The following is a 22,592-nucleotide window of genomic DNA, read 5'->3' as shown; positions in this document are numbered from 1 at the left end:
CTTTAAGTCCTCAGCGCCATGTAATAACTGTATTTAATTAGTTAGTAAAAGGTTATTAAGACAACTGTAATGAAACGCATAAGTATTCACACGCGCCATGTTTATTATGTAGTGTCATCCCCCGTACATGTCAACCACAGCTTATACCAATAAGTATCTTCACACATGGAGTTAATAAGTACCTACAACTGGAGTGCTGTCTAATGCCGAGAAATCGGTCTCGAAAGAGAATACTTTTTGGTCGCGGTGTCCTTGTCTAATGTGGTGACCATATAAAATTTATTTATAGGACAAAATTATACACATGCATCAGTTTTAAATTTACCTTAAGTAATTCTGTGTAACCTTATGTAAATACAAAACACGTGCTTGCAACGTTTTATTTATGTAAATTCAATTCTAAACATTGCTTCGTCGTCATGGTGCCTTTTTTCGACGGTTTTTTTTGGAAGTTGCTGCGTTGTCGAAAATCTAGCACTGAGTTTTATTACAAACATCATTACCTCAGTTCTATTACTTAAACTGCCTCAAACTCATGTTTAACGTCCGAATACTCAACCGCGACTTAAATATTATGTTGAACTTAATTACGCAATTCCTACTTTAGTGTACTGGCTAAGTGGGCCGTGCAAATTAATATTTGACACACTGAGTGAGACACTGCAACACACATGGTCTGCGCGTATCGGGTGCTCTTTTCCTACATTCACATCTTCAATTGATTTAAAATTACTTGTATTTTTACTTCTGTGCTATTTTCATGACACGTGTATATTAAGTCTAATAGTTACATTTTAGGAAATAAAACACAATGGGTAATAAAATGAAATGAACTAAAATTCATTTATTTGTTATATGTAGACAATTAAATAACTCTTAAATGACAAGTCAATACACATAACACAATACACATAGTACTTGATCTCTATTTACAAAATATTGGTTATATTATTATTATTAAGTTCAGTAAATTTTCTGTAGTCTTATAATATAACATTTCCTCTATTTTAAGTAAATTCTTTTTTTTCAACGAAATACATAATTTATTTTAATCAATATCTAAGTGGACCATGAGTATCATTAAAATTTCGCAATTTAAATATCAATTCAATTAAAAATCGCAATTTTTCTATACTAATATTATAAAGAGGAAAGATTTGTTTGTTTGTTTGTTTCGAATAGGCTCCGAAGCTACTGGACCGATTTGAAAAATTTTTTTTCCATTAGAAGCCGACATTGTCCCTGATGAACATAGGCTACTTTTTTTAAATTTTTTTTTATGTTATTTTTTGGTTTCGTGTGTGTTTTAATGTTTCCGAAGCGAAGCGAGGGCGGGTCGCTAGTCTTTAATAAATCTAAAATCGACTTTATATTTACAATCACTATTTCGCGACTTTTAAGTTTTTGTTTCAATACCTTAACATCTTGTCGTAATTTTGCTTTTCTCGGGGTATTTTTTATTTCTTGCGTTTGAGTACTTGATTCTTCTTGTTTGACCTTTTTAAAGGACATTTTCCAGAAATTCCAACGTCATATTTACTAGAAGATCCTCCTAGTTCGCTTAACGTCAGGCAAATAATATACATGCTTGCGTGCGACGCTATTCAATACAATAAAAAAAGTTCAAGAAATACCACGTGATGGCTCTTATAATATGAAAAATACATTGCAAAATTATAGTTTTCACGATTGTTTTTTCAAATTTAGTATATGACATAGATTAAGTACAATTTACAAGACAAATGGTATTAAATATTATAATGAGAAAAAATATCTCACATTTTAAAAATATATGCTCACACTAGTAAAAATTTATCAATGAATCTGACATATGGAAGGATATTCCACAAACTGAAGAGGATTCTCGCTTAAAACCACTTACATTAAAAGTGTTCACCATGATTACACGGAAACTTTCACGATTTTCGAAAAAAAACAAGCCACAAGGTGTATCAGTGCCATTTTAACTTCGCACTACAAACGTAAATAGACGCCATTTTTCTTTTAATCCATTCATAGCTCTTTTTCGGTGATGCCAACAATTAATCTGGCTTCCCACCAAATTCAACATGAAAACCATCAGAAATCTACGTACCTACCATTAAATTTTACATTAAACAGAGTGCTTATTAATATAGAACAATATTTTTTTTTGTTAATGAGCTTTATTAATATATGATGTTCTATTAAAAATCAATATATATCATATAATCAATACTTCTTATATAATTTATTTTAATAAATTGTCATCATCAGAAACTAATTTCACCATAACTTTGTACGTTTATTTTGAACCAATTTAATTTTTGACGTTGATGGAAATTTTAAATTGTCGCAACATTTTCTAGTTAAGTTTAAGTCACATCGTTTAAATAATATGTATTTAGATATATTATTGTCATAAAATGTTTAAAATTCTGTAAAGTGGATTGATTTTAACCTTATTAATAATTTTCAACAACGCCCAAGCTACTAAAAAATCCACTAACCACTAAAAGCCATTTTTGATAACTAAGACGGGGGTCCAAATTCCGAGATTTTATGGAAAATCCTCTAAGCTAGCAACACTGCTTTTTGTTTGTAAAGTGTGCGAGAGGGACACCACTACTTAATAATCATTCTCTTTTCAGACCGTTTTTCCTTACATCTTTTGCTATTTAAAAATAAACTTTAAGCCATAGAGATAAAGTATATTTTTAGTTTTTATGTCAAACGAAGTAAGCACTCCAGTTAGAATAGTAACTCTATGTCTTCACATGACACTGTCGTATTAATATAGTATAGATATGCGTTTCGGTTTGAAGGGTGGGGCAGCCGTTGTAACTATACTGAGACCTTAGAACTTATATCTCAAGGTGGGTGGCGCATTTACGTTGTAAATGTCTATGGGCTTCAGTAACCACTTAACACCAGGTGGGCTGTGATCTCGTCCACCCATCTAAGCAATAAAAAAAATACCCGGCGTTCATTTGGTCAACCCATTTATCGTGATTAAAAATCTGCTAAGTACAGGTTATAAACTATCTTTGTACGAAATTTGATTCTTTTGAATCAAAAAATCGAACCGTACAAACATATTTTTGTGATTGATTAACAACACGCAAATGTGTAGACTATGTATTAAATTTTTTCTAACCCTTTTTACCCAGGTACCTACTTCAATATTCAATTGAGAATGTACTATTGTACATTTTTCTAACAACTTTACATATTAAAACCAAAAACAACCATAATTTTCTTAGTTTTTTAGGGTATGGTACCAAAACCATAAACACTACCTTCCTACTACAATCCATGCGCCCAACTTGGTGTGGGTAAGTATTTCTTGTTCTACACGAATTTTTGAGTACCTACATGATAAATCTCATTAATAAAATTTCACACAAGCCTTGAAACATTAAACAATCGATCAATCAATTTACAGAGCTTTACAAAAGCAGTAATTATTCAAAACATGTCGAGTAGTACTTACGTACCTACCTACCTTTTTATCATTAAATCAATGATAGGTGTTATAATAAGCAACCTTATTCGTTTAACCAAGAACACGCTAATCTTAAATTCATTCTTATGGGAATATTCTGAATCTAAAATATACAAATTAATGCTAATTTAATTCTTTATCGGTCGCATTTTGAAGCGCGCGGTTTATTAAATTGTTAAGGAAATTAAGGTGATTAAGTGAAGTAAATTATATATGTAGTTTTGAAATTATACCTTCTACGTTATTAGCTTCATAGAGATTAAAGAAGTATCGACATTTATATAGTCTATTAAGGTAATATAGAACTATATCGTTTTTTGTAAGATAAATAAACAATACATAGTGAGATCACGCGATGGTTAGACCCCACATCGCGTGATCATAGCGGGCTACATCGTGTCGTGGTGGGTTAGCAAGCGAGCGAGTGACGTGGTCAAAATATCGCGCCACATTTCCTCCAATCACCGTATTCGTAGCTCTGCGCCTGCTTAACCGTGAACGACCGCCACATTCAACGTATTCAACGCCAAAAAGGCTGCCAGCTTGATATATTCCTATGAAATTTAAGACTTTTAGCAGTAAAATAGTGGAAATTAACAAATATGTAAACTACAAAATAAATAAGCCTTTTCTAGAAATAAAAGATAAAACATTTGCATACGTTGTTACCAATTAAATATATTTGAGGTGACAATGTCTCAAAGACAGTTTAATAACTTATCTATTAAATTACTTACATAATCAATTTGACGTATGAAGTAGAGTAATGGTAATTTTTTTCCGAACAAATTGTCAAATTCTCCTCCTGGCTTAAAACGAAATATAGTATTTACTGTCTCATACCTACCTCGTTATCTCACCCCTACGAGCCCACTGAGTTTCTTGCCGGATCTTCTCAGTGGGTCGCGTTTTAGATCCGGGGGTAGATTCTGCGAAGCACTGCTCTTGCTAGGGCCAGTGTTAGCAACACTCCGGTTTGAGCCCTGTGAGCGCACCTACACGTTAGGGTGAAGCTGAAATAGCCTCTCAAGACTATCAGCATAGGTAGGAAAAAAACCCTATCTCGTTTACTTACCCCTACTTCGTTATCTCACCCCTACCTCGCAGACTACCTGAGCAGAGGGGGTTGCTCCGAGGCCAGACCCGCGCCCCCGTAGTATTATTTGTTCGAGTATTTACTCCCCGATTTCACTCATCCGACTACTATCATGGTTAGTTACATTAAATTTGTTGTGGTGTAATTATGCGGAAGCTCATTCTAACAAAATATTACCAATAACGGTACCTTAGGTTAATTACCCACCAATCACCGAGTCTATGATAGGAGTGGGTGATATAAATCGTATATAGATTCAATATCTATATATCGCAGCAATATCGTTGAATCCGATATCGCCCCGCACGAAATCTATATATCGATATCAGCCGATACACGATATTGCTCGATGTGATGCGCATCGCCATATCGGACCGATTCGTGAATCGAAATCTATATTTCGATATCAGCCGATACACGATATTGCTCGATGTGATGCGCATCGGCATATCGTACCGATTCGTTAATATCAGCAATATTCGTTTGGTTCGTATCGAATCGGCCAGAGTGAGTGAGCGCACGATAGGGATATCATGTGATGAATGAAACAGAAACAGGCATTATCCATACAATTGTAAACCTTATATTTAAGTCCATATGTCTGTAGATTATTCTTAGCGTATCAGCAGGATACAATTAAGGAAAGAAGTTTCAACTTTCGACCCTAACTTGAATGCAGTATAGCCTATTTGCATCGTTGAATTTAATTTCACGCGCTTTGACCTTGAACTAGAATTTTTGGACAAGTGTTTATAAATACTTAAAAGTTTTTTGTGTTTGATTTTTAAAGTACACATTTTTCTATTTTTAGTTGAATCCAAATAATTGAGTTTATTTCTTGTGTTTGTATTAAACTTTTGAAATCTACACTCTTTTGGTATATTTTGTAATTTTAAATTAAGACACAAAATACTAAAAACTGAAAATAATGTAGCCAGTCCTAAGCCTGGTAAAAGCATGAAGGAAAGTTTTTTTGATATTTTTATTTTCATGTTCTTTTTATTACTTTAAGATCATAATTATAAATTCATATCAGAAAACCAACCGTATAACGTTGACTTCAATCTATATCTACTACGATATTATATCAGCGTATCGTTTCAAATCTCAAATATCATGAATCGAGAAAATCTACTAGCATCCATCAATATATAGATTCAGAAAATATATAGATTCAATATCCGATATTGATCCTCGGTATATAGATACGATTCGATACGCGGCAAAACCGATATTACCCACTCCTAGTCTATGATGAATGAGGACCCACACTGTTCAAAATTGATCCTTAGCCTCGAGGAGGGCATCGTGCCCTCTATTTTGCCCGTTACCATCAGCTGCTCAAGATTGTGACCCTCCTTTCGAGAAATGTATCCAAAGAATTCCAGTATTCTACGAATGCATATTGTGGAAAGTTTAGTTTTAACATTAAGATCCTTTAGGATTGACACATTCGTCTACTGATACATATTTTAAAGAATAAAATTGGTACGTGATACTATTTAAAAAAAAGATAATTAGCAAATCATATTTGTATAAAATTTTAAACTAAAATGTATACTCGAGAATGACTACATACGGACAGAATGTTGCAAAAATATTCCGGAAGGCATGTACGAGAATCTTGTCAAATCTCACCGCAACACTGAATTCGTGCCAATTTCGTACTGCAGACTGCAAAGAGTGCAAATATCATCAGTTTTCTGCCGGACACGTGAGAGTTAATGTGAGCTTATCAGCGTGTGTGCTTGGTGAACAGTGACGCGATTTTTACGTTTAATTATAAATAACACGATATTTACGTATTTAGCTTCAGTATTACTATTTACTAATCGACGAATTGATGTAATTTGTGAATAGTGTATTTTTTTTAAACGGTTAATAAATAGCTACTGGTATAGCGTGGTAAGAATATTTGTTATGCTACATGTACATGCAACACAACAAATATATTCCTTGTACCGGCTTAAAGCTTATTATTCGTACAAAATGTAAACAGCTATTTTTTTACCGGCATTTTAAAACGAAAGTAGAAAGGCTTTGAACCGTTCTTCACTGCGTTAGCGTATATTTTATATCAGTCAATGTTACTGGGAAAATGAAGGTCACTAGGGACAAATTTCATTAATTTTCATGTGCTTGGTAGAAATAAAATGACTGATTTATTCTTTATGCAGCTATGACTACCTATGTTACGCATGGATTTTTTACACTTGTTCGTTAAATTATATATTATTTATTATCGATTTTACTATGGTATGCTTCCTTAAGATAAAGAAAATATTAAGTGCATGGTATGGAACCTAAGTGTGTTTAATTTTATAATTTATAAAATATTTTTAGTTATAAATAATAGGCACTTTCGTATAATTAGGTAGGTAGGTATAATGCTTCGCTAGAAGTAATAGTGTTCTGTGGTATAATGACAAAATGTTTCCTTCATCGGTGATTCATTAATGACAGATCATTCGAAGTTAATTTTATTTAAATATTAATAACTAAGAGATAGTTATAGTTATTAATATTTAAATGTATTTTATATGCCGTATTTAAATGTCTTATATACGATAGTTGGCTATCGAAAGGATACATAGATTAGTCATATTTTGTGTGTAAGGGAATCGGTATTTTAAAAGCACTGCACGCAATGTATGATAAATGTTACGCGGCGGTGGGAGTTCAGCTGCCTTTCCTGTTCAATTACGCATTCAGTAATTAGGAATCTGCTCATGCTGATATGAAAAATACATACTTGACAAACGAATGTAATACCTTTAAGCTTCGAGATCAAAAATGTTTCCCTTATGTGTTCTGTCGAAAATCAATAAAAACAAAATTAGTGACTTCAAAACAATTACTTATCTAATTTATAAGAACAAATTACAATTTAAAATTGTTGGTAATTATTGCAATGATGTAGCAAAAATAATTAATTTTTGTGGCATTTAAATAATTTCAAAAGTTGTTAGATTTTAATTACTTTTGAAATATTTTTTCAAGTTGATCATATTAATTTTACCTGTTTAATTGTCTTTATGTTTTGAACAAGTTTGATGATTCTGGTTGGAACTTGCTTGGGAACTTCAATCAAAATTAAAATAATAAAATAAATTAAATAATAAATTTAATTTAAATGAATAAACTTAATCCGTAGCTCATGTTCATCATAGGCCATAGTATTTATATATTCTGCAGCCTTCAACCTATATAATGACATTTAAATTAAATGCATACCAGTACTATATATGTATACCTACCTTGCTTTGTGCCTTATTTGTATTCTCATTGTTTGTAGAAATAACAGACCAATATGGCGCCCAATGTAAAGGATGCAAATGGTGTTCTCTTTGAAAATGATGCTGATACTCCAGACTTAGGACTGTCCAGCACACCTGTACAGCAAGCCGACAACTACCCAAAGAAACTAGTTTGGAGGAATATAATACTTTTTACATACCTTCATATTGCTGCGTTGTATGGAGGCTACCTTTTCTTATTTCATGCGAAATGGCAAACAGACCTATTTGGTAAATATTTTTGTTAAAGATAATCTTAGCCTACACAATATATTATAGTTTAAATGCTCATCTTGAGATATGAGATGGCAGTTATAATTTCATTAGAATAATAGCTACTCTGACTGCAAAAGAGCTTTTAGAAGCAATATATTACACCAAATTAACTGTGTAGTTCGATTTTTAATACAAAATTATTTCATATAATGAAAATTTTGTTAGCTAAGCACCTACATAATATTTAGAAAAAAATATGCTAGCATATGGAATCAAGATACATGGCATTATCGCAAGCATCAGTTTGTCACTTGAAAAAGATTTCACAAATAATTCTGTAATTAAAATAATGTATACACCAAAAAAAACTAATTAATTTTTCAAACAACCTTTATCTTCCAAAAAATAAAAGTGAAATATATTTTTTCAGCCTATATATTGTATGTAATGTCAGGACTTGGCATCACAGCAGGTGCACATAGATTATGGGCACATAAATCATACAAAGCAAAGTGGCCTCTACGTGTTATCCTTATCATCTTCAATTCCTTGGCTTTTCAGGTGAGAAATTAAGAAATAAAATAAGAAAAAATATTTTAGATGAAAATCCTTTTGTCTTATTTGTAGGTATTGCATAACAATTCATTTTTTTAAGCCTGAGGTGACTTATTAAGGAATGTGGTGATGCTTGTATTGTCTCTCTCGCCCATACTTTTTTTATTGCCAAGATGGTTGGACGAGCTCACGGCGCACCTGATTTTAAGTGGTTACCGGACCCCATAGACATCTACAACGTAAATTCCGCAGACATGAGTTGCAAAGTCTCACTTTTTAACAGTACAACGGCTACCCCGCCCTTCAAACCGAAACGCATTACTGCTTCACGACAGAAATAGGCAGGGTGGTGGTACCTACCTGTGCATATTCAGAAAACGTCCTACCACCAGTAATTACGCAAAATATAATTTTGCGGGTTTGATTGACTTGAAACAAACGCAATAGAAAACTTGAATTATATATATATATATAGAAAGAACGCTTTTATCACACCAGAAAACACTATCCGAGGGCCCCACACGTCCGTTGACTAACCTAGTCCTACTTACTTTACTTAGTTATTTTTTTTATAAAAGATGCGAATAATCTATAGACAATGTTCACATCTTAGATTCTGATGTTGTTGGTTAAATTTATTCAAAATGAAATGAAAGTGATGAAAGAATTGACATTATTAAATTTCCCGCATAAGGTTATTACGAAAAGTCTAATACCCTCTGATAACATAAGCAGATAATATTCAAAGATTAGATAACATTCAAAACAAACATGGCACATTTTGCAGAGACTACAAAAGCCCATTACTTAAAATTACTTACTTTAAAATATCATATTATGCTGTTTTAAAAGAAATCAGTATAACATAAAAGCTTTTTTTTCTTATTTATCTGTATGTATAATGGCATTTTCAACTATGTATCTAATATACAAGTTGTGTCGCTGCAAAAGTACTTCACTATTTGCAAGATATATGTTAAAATGTGTTTATTTTCAGGATTCTGCTTTAGATTGGGCACGTGATCATCGCATGCATCATAAATACTCCGAGACTGATGCCGACCCACATAATGCCACACGAGGTTTCTTTTTCTCTCACATTGGCTGGCTTCTAGTGAGGAAACATCCAGAACTGAAGAGAAAGGGCAAGGGTCTCGACCTAAGTGACTTATATGCTGATCCCATTCTTCGATTCCAGAAAAAGTAATTAATTTATAACACTGTGTTTTGAATTCATTCAATTATTATGACTTATGAAGAAATCGACAGATTTCCATTAGGATATTATAGGCGAGGCTTATTGAACTGAACCGACTAGAATTTCCTATAGCTCAACAATCCGCATCCAAGCCTTCACTGGTCGCCCAATTGGCGGTCCTGAACGCCGGACTTTTGTTTGATTCACTTCTAATTGGAACCATACGGTTCTACTCTCGTGTCTACAAGTGCAGAAGTTACATGATGATGAAAAATATTTAACGGCGAGATTGATGATGATGAATTGATGTCAATTTTCAAGATTATGATTTTACTATTAATATTATAATTTTTTACTGGTGGTAGGACCTCTTGTGAGTCCGCGTGGGGAGGTACCACCGCCTTGCCTATTTCTGCCGTGAAGCAGTAATGCGTTTCGGTTTGAAGGGTAGGGCAGCCGTTGTAACTATACTGAGACCTTAGAACTTATATCCATACCCACCTTGGGTGGCGCATTTACGTTGTAGATGTCCATGGGCTCCAGTAACCACTTAACCCCAGGTGGGCTGTGAGCTCGTCAACCCATAAGCAATAAAAAATATATATATTATATATAAATTGAATAGTTTTGTAAGTTGTATAATATTACTTTTCAATTTGTTTTCTTTCGATTTTCTGATTAAGGTAACAGCGTAGAGTAGTTTTGATATTTCAAGGCATAATTCCAAAAAAAAAACAATAGAAGTCACAGGGGTCGTTTTAATGCATGGTTGAATTTAGTATGCCAACAATGGTCAAAGTGGAGTGTAGCTGTAGTAATTTCACGTGTATACTTATTTGTATGTTATTTTTATATTGCAAATAACATATTTCTTTTACAATTCCAGGTACTATTTAATTCTGATGCCAATCGCTTGCTTCATTTTGCCAACAGTGATTCCGGTGTATTTTTGGAATGAGTCTTGGATTAACGCGTTCTTCGTTGCGACTCTTTTCCGTTATACATTTATTTTGAATGTCACATGGCTAGTGAACTCCGCTGCTCACAAATGGGGTGGAAAACCCTACGACAAGAATATCAAGCCATCCGAGAACATCTCCGTGTCGGTGTTTGCACTCGGCGAGGGATTCCACAACTACCACCACACATTCCCATGGGACTACAAGACAGCGGAACTCGGTAACAACAGATTAAACTTCACCACCAATTTCATCAATTTCTTTGCTAAAATTGGATGGGCATACGATTTGAAAACTGTATCTGACGAGATCATAAAGAACCGTGTGAACCGCACCGGTGATGGCTCTCACTACCTCTGGGGCTGGGGCGATAAAGATCTGGACAAAGAGGAAATAAAGCAAGCCATCCGCATCAATCCTAAGGACAATTGATCATATGGAACAAACGACAGTAGTTGTGTACTAATAACGAATAAATCGGTCTTACGGTTATTTGGATTTAAATTACACAGATTATAATGTACCTTCATTTAGGGTCATCTAAATTGAAAAATAAATAATGCATGTTTCTATTTACATAATAGTTGTATATTTCTAGCCTCTTGTACTGTATTGACGATTTTCACATTCATTATAGTGTTGATTGTCCAAATAGACCTGTGGTAGGCACATGAGTAGAGCTTTGGCACATATTTTGACAATTAGTTGCACTCCTTACAAAAATTACTAGCACTGAATTTTGATTAGTTTGATGTGGTTGAGTGTGAACTGTAATTTGTAGTCTTGGCTGTGTTGATGTTCGTTACCGATGGTAACTACTCGTTCGTCTGTCGTTATAGAAAATTAAAAAAAAAACTTTTCCGTCTATTTATTGTTCCACATGCAAAATGTTCAAACCTTACCCAAACATCATGCCACATTTTGAGACTTAAATGAATTTGAAACTTAGAAATTTGAATGAACACTCTATTTTTCATTGAATTGTTCGTCCCATTTCAAATATATATTAATAATATACAACACGAGGATCTGCTATAATAATTATTTAATACAAATAACAGGGTTGGCGATTTTGTGTTAGTGGAACTTTGTTGCAATAATGTAACTATATCGACTATATTATTACTATTTTAATTACGTAGATACACGAAATTTTTGTACGTAAATTTTTTCATTGACTATGTCAGAATCTTGAACCCAGTTAATTTATAGAAAATTAGTTTTGGCCTTTTTAGCAAAATAAGGTTCTTAACTTTAAACAGCAAGGGAAAATATATAATAATATTTTCTCCCTGCCATACCAAATACTTATGATTGGTTGAATTCTTCCTACCAATTCTTCCTACCTTTCATTCTTGTAATTGAAATGATAACTACTTTTAAATGATAATTTAAAAGTAGCCATTATTTACAGGTTTTAGGTATTTGCTGACAATCAATTTGCCAAATTTATTTCCATTGCTTTTTATTAACAAGAGGCTTTTAACTTTCCAAATTAAACTTCACTATTAGGTATATAATATTGTAGTGACTAAATATAAATGATTAATGTTGTACGAATTCGAGTGACGAAAAAGGAAAATCAGCGGCGTTTGACGTCGAACGCCGAATATAAAATGAGAGAGCAAGAAAAAAAAGTTACAAAAAAACTTTTAAAGTTATTAAATTAAGTTTTTACTGCGATAAAATGTAATTTGCGTTACAAAACATTAGCATTGTAGACCACATAATGTATTTATTTGTTGAAACGTAAACTAGTCTTATTAATTATGTGAGAGAATACAAAATCATTTAACCAATTACGAGTATATCATAAAGTGTCACAGAACGTTATTTTTAAGTTTATATTATGTGGTATATTGGAACGAGAAGGGCACCTACTAGAAATGTCAATAATTATATTATTAAGCGGAAGATCTACTTTTCTTTATGGCCTTTCGTTAAAAGTATGTATGATTTATATAAAATTATAAACTATTGCAATTGCCTATTTGATCGCAGACACTTCGCACGCGGTAGAAGTAAACTTCGCCTAGCAACTGCCCTTGAGGTAGGTCTCCTCCGGAGGTGCTTGAGCAGCTGTTGGCAAATTCCTTTCCTCCTGACTGAGCTCGCACACCTGTCCTGGTGAAATTGGAAAGGCCTCTGGACCAGCAGTAATCCTTCATTCCTATTCCTATAGAATCCTAGGATTCAGCTGCAAGAGAATGAAACCGAAAATTTCCGAAGTTTTTAATTTTTTCTTTTGAATATATTTATGTATTTGGTATCGCTTTTCGAGTGTCATATCCGTTACACAGACTCCTAAATCGTAACAGTGTTAATGAAATTATCACTTAAATAAACAATAATAGGCACATATTAATTGAGATATAAAAAAAAAATGCACATTATTTATGTATGTCTTAGACTTGACGCCTCCATTTTACAAACGCGCAATGAAAATTTTGAGTGAAAACTCAAGTTATAGGAAAGTTTTTATTGCATTAATGGAGGAATGGAGGCGTTCAAAATTGCGATTCGCTGTATGCGATACGTAAGTCGGTCATCGGTTAGTAACAGTATGAAAAGTAACGTGTAATGGACTGACAAGGAAAAAGGAATTGTGATAATGTTTAGAACGGTTAATGGTTAAACCAATTTAATTCTATAAGAGTCTTCAACAAAGCTTGTTGGTTAACTCTATAAGTGTATTTAGTCGCCTTGTATTATTTGGCAAGGTCTCCTGCAACCATATTTGTTAGACAATAATTTTACTAACAAAATTATGATTAAAACCAGAGAACATTTACGGAACGAAATACATTACCATATCTAAAAATACAAGTTTTGTTTTTATAATTTGTTATAAGCCCTAACGTTTTTAAAAGCTATGTACGAAGTGTAATCAATATAATACATAACGTAGAACTTGGTTATTTTTACTCGTATGATAAAAAAATGTTTTTCCGTTTGAAGTTTATTTTAAAAATTCAAGATAAATAGCTATTTTAATATTTTTCGTTTTTGTTTGAAGTTACAGTGTCCACAGGTGAGCACTGCGAATGTTTTAGTTACGCTTTGGTTTAGGAGATGCGTTTAGTTTTGTTCAAACTTTTAAGAGATTTTCATGCAAAATACTGTATGTTGTTTAAACTACTTTAAATTACAACACTATAATAACTGAAATTGGTATTTTAATGTGTATATCCTTTTCATCTATAATCATTTTTGTTACGAGAGTAAGTATTTAACAACTTTTTCTTCGTTCAAAATCAGTTAATATTTTATATGTAACTAGCGACCCGCCCTCGCTTCGCTTCCGAAACTGTAATTTATTATTGACTAGCGGACCCGGCAGACTTCGTAGTAAAGACCTATAGTAAAATTATTTTGTCCGTGCAGTTTGGGTCATAAAAAATCGGAGCGGTGAAGCGAGTATTTCGCTCTCTCTTCCACTCACGAGCCTTATGGACGGGCATAGTGATGCGCATTATTGTTGTCGATAAGCGTTATCGATAGTGTATTTAGTTTTGTCATTTTGTGGGTTAGTGATAAAAATGAAAGAAAAAATCACTAATCGAACATTTACGCCACATATCGCCGCAACAAGTTAACGAGAATGGCAGAAATTAACACTTTGTAACTTTTCGGAATCTATTCTTATTTCAGTGAAATTTTTTAACATATTGTTATAACAACACGTGCAAATATTATTTTGAATAAATTCTGCCGTTTTGATACAAAACAAAGGAGTAGCCATTGTGTCACTAAAGAAATTCAGAGAACAAATGCATAAAAACACATTTCGCGTCGACATAATGTACTATAATTTGCAGGTAAGTACAAATTACTCATAACATAACAATGTCTCACCACCTTTCGTATACCGCCCCGCCGCGGCGCCGCGCCGTGTACTTGCCTTCGATGACTCATTTGTTTTTATCGATAATGGCGTTGCGCCCGCGCAACATGCTCACCACCCTATCCGGGCTATGTTTTATGACCCAAACTGCACGGACAAAATAATTCTACTATAAGCTTTTGTATAAAATAAACTTAAAACAAACAAAAGGAATCCGTCCTATAAGGGATGCATCAAAGGAAATACAAAATTGTTATTTTTCTTTAATTCCGAGCATTTTCATATTTATCTACCTTTTTAAACCTTCTCTGGACTTCTACAAATAATTCAAGACCAAAATTAGCCAAATCGGTCCAGCCGTTCTCGAGTTTTAGCGAGACAATCGAACAGCAATTCATTTTATATATATAGATTTCTCGACTATTTAATGGATGTTATTATACATATAAACCTTCCTTTTCAATCACTCTATCCGTTGCGTAGTTTTATGACTTAAGCATACATAGATATAGGGACAGAGAAAGCGACTTTGTTTTATACTACGAGTTTAAAGTGAAGATAACTCGGTGGTGCAGTACTTAGCGACCCTGACCGATGCGCCGAGGGTCGTGGGTTAACATTCGTGTGGTGATCAAGTTTGCTCTTTTTTGGGTACTTATTATCTATATAATATGTATATATTTAAAGGCATATAAGTATGTACGTCAGTTTCTGGTACCCATCACAAAGGGAATCCTAATTTGTGGCCCGATGACCGTGCCTTATTTGTTTCCAGCTATTTATTTATAAAAAAATATATATTATATAAAATGAAAATAGGAGAAAAAATTGATATCAGACTAATTTAATGAAGTTTTTGTATTGACGTGCACTTACTTAGCAACCAATACGAAAATAAACGAAACCAAGAAAAGAGAGGTTTAGCATAGTCGATAAGTTTAACCCATCGTGGACATAAAAAGTATAGTCACAGTGTGCGACAGAGATAACGCTCTACGAAACCGAAATTAGCCTGTTATTGTCTCTTTCCCAAAGTCGATGTGAAATGTTGCCAGCTACTTTAAATTTGTTCTGGACTGGCGAACTGTAGGTACTTCCTACATACCATAATGGGAAATTTATGAGTTCGAACCATAGTAGATTAATCATCGTCTCGTGTTTTATACTTTAAGCCCCGCACTGATTCAGACGGGTCAGACTATATCAATCAGAGGGTTTCTTGTTGCAAAACTTAGCTGAATCAAGTTAAGTAGTACATAAGTGTATACTAGTTAGCTTATCTTAAACTACATTACATACGATATCATAAACCTTTTCACACACAACACTCAAAAACAGGACTTTTTTCTTTTTATGTGGGTGGACGAGCTCACGGCCCACCTGATGTTAAGTGGTTACCGGAGCCCATAGACATCTACAACGTAAATACCGCCACCTACCTTGAGATAATAGTTCTAAGGTTTCAGTATAGTTACAACGGCTGCCCCACCCTTCAAACCGAAACGCATTATTGCTTCACGGCAGAAATAGGCGGGGTGGTGGTACCTACCCGTGCGGACTCACAAGACGTCCTACCACCAGTAAAGATTTAAAAAAAAATATTAAAAATAAAATTGCCATTTATTTATTGCGTAAATTTATTGTGCATATTTCATATTTTGAACGTCTTTAGCTTTGGTGAGTGTCAGTAATTTAAAATCTTGAATAGGTAATTGAATTTTTAATTACATAACTAAACAATCTTCAGTAATTTAATTTGCAAACGAAGCCATTATATACTTTCTTCGTGAAAAATGTCATGGTCGTCGCATTTATCCGGCAGGCACACGAAAAACTCGAACAGATTCATGATGGGTCCACGTGAAAATGGATTTTGGTATCTTCCTCGTTTGTCCCTCAAGTATGGATATCGTTTGTAATTAAACATTTCGTTTGTGGTTAAGTTCATACAGGCGTGCAGCACCTGTCACAACAAGGAAATTAAATTGATTACCTAGCTAAATCTGTTCTGCGATGTACCTACATTTAGAAGGTTTTAATTAGCAGTATTTTAGTTCTGTCCCTATCACGGGTGACGTTGATGAGCATCGGAAACCACTCGCCATCAGGTGGGCCATATGCACGTCTGCATACAAGGGCAATACAAAGATTTAATATTTTTCTGTTCAGGATTTGAAAGGTTTTTAACATTTTTATTGCATTGATGAGTGAACGAGCTCACTCGGCCCAACTGTGAGCTTAGTGCGAGTTTTTTAACGTTCTCGATAGCGTAAAAGTTAACTCCAATTTGTATGGATTTGGAACGTTTACCTACGTTTGCCGCTAGGGACGCTGTTCCAACTGCATACAAAGAGTTAACTTTTACGCTATCGAGAACGTTAAAAGCTCATACTAAGCGCACTGGTGTTAAGCTGTTACCGAAATTCATAGATATAACAAACGTTAATGCTGACACACCTCAAGACAGTATCGCGTCAGAAATAGGATGTTGTCTATCCGAGGGTTCCAACAAAGCGGCTATTGAGATTACTTTAGCTATATGTGTTCCCTAGTAGAGAAATCTAAAGTTAGGATATTTACCGAAGTGCAAGTCAAAATCCAACCGAGGGCACAAAAAGTAATAGCTTCAAGTAGCCCCAGCATATACAGCAGACCGAATCCCTCGAGTAGTAGACAATAACAGGCAAAGTAGATCGACAATGTGCAGTTGATCGCAACGCTCATCACGAACAAGAAGAACCACATTCGATTGCGAACTCCGACACAGTTGTAGATAAACGGGCAGTGATGGTCAAAATACGCTACGCAACGTTTGCAGATGCGACAATGTTTTGCTCTGAAACATTAAATTAAAATTACATTAGAAAATGTTCGATCTGTTTCGATCGATGTTTTTAAGATGGCATTATTTAAAAAAAAAAACTTAAAAGACTAAATAATGAATGTACTTATGATTTCAGATTGCAGTTTATTAAATTAAATTAAATTTAATACCTATTACTAACTAGCCGTACTCGCCCGCTTCGTTGCGCATTTAAAATTAACATTATTATTTATTGTTGATATTATTAGGGAGTCCAACACTCATATAAATATTAGACTATCCATTAAGTACATGTATTTTCTACATGGATACCAAGTTTCAAGTCAATCGGATACATGGTTCAGTAGTTATAACAGAACATCCGTAAAAACCACTGTAGATTTATATGTAGGTATATTAGTATAAGTATATTACTACACTACATTATTCGTTTTACGAAACACATGCATTAACTTTTGTCTTCATACCATACTGAATAAGATGATGATATTACCTATCTATATCCAAAAACGTAAGTTTAAAATTTAAATAGTTATTTAATCAAATAGTTGTAAATGTTACCTCAGAGGTCTTAAGCATCGACACGTATGACACAGTCTTGATAATATAATATTTCTCTTCTTCCATTTATCGTAATAAGGGATTTGTCTTATAGCTCTGTAGTATGTTTCCGAATTCTGCGGCACGTATCCGGGATCACGTCTGTTGGCAATCAACCAACTCATCCACATAATTGCATTCCAATATAGGAAACAATAGTGTGAGAGACGAAGCGTGTTCCATGTCAGCGGAATACACCTAATCACGTACATAGGATAACCCCACAATAAAACTGAGATTAAAAAGAACAACAGTGGCCCTTTAGAATCACCAGCGCCGCCGAACAATAACGCCCATAATTCTGACAGTGGGGGTATCCAATGGGATTTACGTTTCATTTCCTTTTGCAGTAATTTCACAACTTCTGCATGCCTGTGGCTCTGTGCTAGCATTAGCGGTGTTTTTCCATTTTTATCGCGCGGTTCTAACTCAGCCTTTACCTAAAATAATAATTTAAAATTACGCCATTATAATGAAAAAAATTGTTATTCTAAGTCAATGACATTATGGGGTAGCGATTGGTCAGCAATACCAGAGGCACAGCCAAGCTACTGGGTATCATAAACTAGATTATGTGAAAGTATTGCCCTGCAGCTCATTTATATATATTTTTTTACTGGTGGTAGGACCTCTTGTGAGTCCGCACGGGTAGGTACCACCACCCCGCCTATTTCTGCCGTGAAGCAGTAATGCGTTTCGGTTTGAAGGGTGGGGCAGCCCTTGTAACTATACTGAGACCTTAGAACTTATATCTTAAGGTGGCAATGGCGGATCCAGGGGGGGGGGGGTCATGGGGGTCATGACCACCCCCTGAGCTGGTTCCACGATTTAGGTGGACCACTAATTGAATATAATGATTTTATTTATATATTTTGTCACCATTCAGATTTTATGTAACTACATACCTTCAATATTTAATTAACTTAATATAATATAATAACTTTGTATAACGGCAAACGTCTGGGAACGAACGCATCTAAATTTGACTATATGACCCCCTCCTGGCGCCAAAGCTGGATCCGCCCTTGTAAGGTGGGTGGCTCATTTACGTTGTAGATTTGTATGGGCTCCAGTAACCACTTAACACCAGCTGGGCTGTGAGCTCGCCACACAACTAAGCAATAAAAAAAAAGGTTTTCGCAACATATTTTGTAACTCGAACAATGAAACTTTGAAATGAGCATGATTAAGCGCTATCTAATGTGTCCTTGTTCAAACAATAAGAGTGTTTTGCTACCCTCAGTTACACAATTCTGACCGGGATTCGCTGATGTCTATGGGCAGCGGTGTCCACTCTTCTTCAGGTTTGCATGCTCGTTGGCTTTCAGACACATTTCTGAAGGTAAATTATCATAACAATAGGTAGCGTAGTTCAATATATCCACGCTGATTTGACCACCATTGAAGTGTTATTCATTAATTGTCTTATTTTTTAGATTTTGAGATTTATTAATATAGTTAGATTTTAATTTAGTAACTTATAAAAATTATGAACAAAAGTAATTCTTCCTTGATTAATTTACCTTTTCACAGAGTAATCTAACACAAGTTAAGTTTCCCGACAAACATGCTAAATGTAGGGGTGTCGAACCAAAATTATCAGTACAGTGTAATGGAACTCCAGAGTAAATTAAAAGACGAACGACATCTGCATGTCCCTTATATGCCGCCCAATGTAGGGCTGTGTCTCCGTTTATATCAGACAGTCTTGTAGCTGCACCCATTCCTAACAGATAAGCAGCTGTGGCTGTTTTACCATACATGCAAGCTGTCATTAAAGGTGTCAAACCTGAAATATTTTACAAAATATTCATTAAAATATCAAAAAAAATATTAATAAAATGTATCACTGTAATTAACAGTTGTATTCAACCTTTGAAATCTGCAGCATTGACAGCAACACCGGCCTGAAGGAGAACTTGAACGATAGATGCATGTCCTTTGCGGCAAGCCCAGTGTATCGGACGCGGCCCCTATAAAACCGAACTGATAAATACTTAAGATCGTTATAATTGGTATAGGAGAGAGAGAAAGAGAGTATACGTTATTGTATTCTTTTCTTCCTATTCGTACACTCTTGACAGAGTGGTCGTGGTCATACATCAGTCGGATCCTGCGGTACCGATGCTCTTGCGATGCGACGCCATGTGGCACGGTGTTTCGCAGAGATATTATTGTATACAAAATAATAATAAAATGCGCAACATTAAATACAAAAAAATACCTACAATTGACGGTTTTATTGCTAAGAGCGATCTCTTCCGGACTACCATTAGGTGGACAAGAATCATTATATTTATATTCATAGACATTGCAATGCTTATTTTCTACAAATTAAGACTTATTTTAATCTGTAGTTTGTCATACCTGAGTGCCAAGACAGGAAAGATCGACAGGAGCTGATCTTTCCACGAGGTATCGCATGACCGCCACGCTCCCATCAAGCGATGCCCAGTGTGCGGGAGTATAGCCATGCTGGTCCCGAGCATTCAAGACTTCCACTCCAAGTTTTTCAACCAGGCGTTCGATTTCCGATACTTCTCTATAAAATTACGTGATTGATTTTCCCAATTCTTCGTGTCAAGTAAAAGTAAAACAGAAATATGCCAGTCATTGTGTCAAAGTGAATTAACGAGAGTTAATAAGATAATAATTGGGCACTTAGTAATTTTTCTTACCCTGATCGAACCGCCTCAAATATTAGTTGGTGCAAATCGGAGTATTGATTGAAACTCGTGATAGTCCTGGGTGGTGCGACTGGAGCATCCGGCGACATGGGTGAGCCCTGTGGGAGAGATTCCTCTGCGGCCATCGTGCACGGGGGCGGCTGTGGCAGCGCCCACACGCCGCGCGCCGCCCCCGGACTTGGATATACCTGCGCATTACAACATAAATTATTACTTTCAGATACAATTTAATAATAACTCTACGCACAACCAGATAGCTATTGAAAAAAAATTGAAAATTCTCGGGAAAAAAACAAATTCACGACTTACTTCAGTAATTTTGTTTTCGCAATCTTATTACGTACCTTTTTTATATTTATCATTTGGTATAGTGGTGGTTAAAAACGAAAATTTATTAGAAAACTAAAGGAAGGAAACAATACAGTTAGGTAACGCTTAGGAACTGTAATTTATGAGGTGAGGTCTTACCTTGCTACTCACGGCGAGGCCGACGCCCCCCGCTACAGCAGAGTTCTCGCAGTCCGCCACGACCAGCGCCTCTTTACCGAAAATCTATACACGGCTATACAGGCAAGTTTAAATTTTGATTTTTTTTACACAACACAATCCAGCTTAGACTTGCGTGCCACTGAAGCGGTCTAAGTATTGATCGCCTGTTGCTTGGGTTTCGAAAACATGCGCAGTATCTACGAAAGAGCAAAAACTCCGCAAAGTCTGTTTCAATGTATTATTGCATGACGCAGACTTTGACCGTAAATTTCACAGAAGAACCTCTGGTGCTATACATGCTATACATGGTGGTGTGGTATGGCGCTAATTTAGGCGCATTAAAGATCTGTATGATTGGTAAACACAGTGAATTCATCAACTTGACCAATTAATTTTCGATTTGTTATGTGTACTAACCAGATAAAATACACTCGATTTATCTAAAGTCAAACTCGGAATATCAATTATCTTTAATTAAAGTACTAACACCAACCGGGAATAAGCCCTGCTGCAGTCAGACACACTTAGCGCTTGACCGTGATCAGATGAGATAACGCCATTATCGGCTGGGAGTAAGAAAAAGTTCTATCGACAGGGGCCGGGCGGGGCAATTAAATTTTAGAATGGATAAGATTCGTCATGGGCTGTACATTTTTGATGATAATGTCACTAACTCCCTTTAAATAGTAAAGCTATTGTAAAAACACCAAAATTCTACCACCATCTACTAATAAAATGATACCAGGCAACATATTTAGCATTTAAAATGAAAACTTGAATTAACAAGTAGGTAGGCTTATTAAGCGGTCCTACCACCATTAATTACGTAAATTATAATTATTGCGGCTTTGATTTTTATTACACGACTAGCTGTACCCATCCGCTTCGCTGGGCATTTAAAATTAACATGATTATTTCTCACCCCCACAAAGATTCTCATCATTAACGCCCCCGCTACTGGTGTAGGGAGTCCAACACTCATATAAATATTAGCCTATCCATTAAGTACATGTATTTTCTGCATGGATACCAAGTTTCAAGTTAATCGGATGCATGGTTCAGTAGTTATAACAGAATATCCGTAAAAACCACTAGATTTATATATTAGTATAGATATAGATGTCATTCCTTCACTGTAGCAGTCATTCACGTGATTTTATAAAGTAGGTAGGTATATTATTAGCGATGAACCCAATTTTTGTTAGGTCTATTTAAAGTTATGTGACAGTTTCCCAAGTGAAATCTTATTTAGTATCGGCGTGATTCGAACTCGATGAAACAAAAATAAAGCCTTTAGCCTGTGAAAGAATGCAATAACACTTCTGGAAGTTTCATTCTATCGCA

General features: G+C 34.8%; 2 protein-coding genes across 9 annotated transcripts; one reads left to right on the top strand and one right to left on the bottom strand.

Moving 5' to 3' along the window:
• The first annotated feature begins 3,578 nt into the window (after window positions 1-3,578).
• DESAT4 (fatty acid desaturase) lies at window positions 3,579-13,972 on the top strand. 7 transcript variants are annotated; one of them, XM_062671310.1, is made up of 5 exons: window positions 3,579-3,778; window positions 7,876-8,107; window positions 8,523-8,653; window positions 9,645-9,850; window positions 10,732-13,972. In XM_062671310.1, exons 2-5 carry the CDS (start codon window positions 7,891-7,893, stop codon window positions 11,234-11,236), a joined length of 1,059 nt encoding a protein of 352 aa, XP_062527294.1. In that variant the 5' UTR covers window positions 3,579-3,778; window positions 7,876-7,890; the 3' UTR covers window positions 11,237-13,972.
• A 2,295-nt stretch (window positions 13,973-16,267) lies between these two features.
• Window positions 16,268-22,237, bottom strand: LOC101735339 (uncharacterized). 2 transcript variants are annotated; one of them, XM_004929460.5, is made up of 8 exons: window positions 21,228-22,237; window positions 20,751-20,947; window positions 20,440-20,614; window positions 19,946-20,045; window positions 19,596-19,861; window positions 18,034-18,512; window positions 17,229-17,484; window positions 16,268-16,611 (listed from the first exon to the last, which is right to left on the bottom strand). In XM_004929460.5, the coding sequence occupies exons 2-8, from the start codon at window positions 20,882-20,884 to the stop codon at window positions 16,420-16,422; spliced, it is 1,602 nt and encodes a 533-aa protein (XP_004929517.1). In that variant the 5' UTR covers window positions 20,885-20,947; window positions 21,228-22,237; the 3' UTR covers window positions 16,268-16,419. The 2 variants fall into 2 exon arrangements, with proteins under 2 accessions (XP_004929517.1, XP_062527480.1); XM_062671496.1 differs by having other exon boundaries at window positions 21,104-21,235.
• Window positions 22,238-22,592: the final 355 nt, after the last annotated feature.

Source organism: Bombyx mori, chromosome 12 (assembly GCF_030269925.1).
Source record: "Bombyx mori chromosome 12, ASM3026992v2".
NCBI lineage: Eukaryota > Metazoa > Arthropoda > Insecta > Lepidoptera > Bombycidae > Bombyx > Bombyx mori.
The sequence above is the reverse complement of the archived record's forward strand: the minus strand, read 5'-3'. Positions and strand labels throughout refer to the sequence as shown.

Coding starts and splice junctions, on each gene's coding strand:
- DESAT4 (XM_062671310.1), top strand. CDS start 7,891: ATGGCGCCCAATGTAAAGGATGCAAATGGTGTTCTCTTTGAAAATGAT. Junction 8,108..8,522: donor ATGGCAAACAGACCTATTTG/GTAAATATTTTT, acceptor ATATTTTTTCAG/CCTATATATTGTATGTAATG. Junction 9,851..10,731: donor ATTCTTCGATTCCAGAAAAA/GTAATTAATTTA, acceptor TTACAATTCCAG/GTACTATTTAATTCTGATGC.
- LOC101735339 (XM_062671496.1), bottom strand. Junction 20,615..20,750: donor TTTGAGGCGGTTCGATCAGG/GTAAGAAAAATT, acceptor GTAATTTTATAG/AGAAGTATCGGAAATCGAAC. Junction 17,485..18,033: donor CGATGCTTAAGACCTCTGAG/GTAACATTTACA, acceptor TTAATGTTTCAG/AGCAAAACATTGTCGCATCT.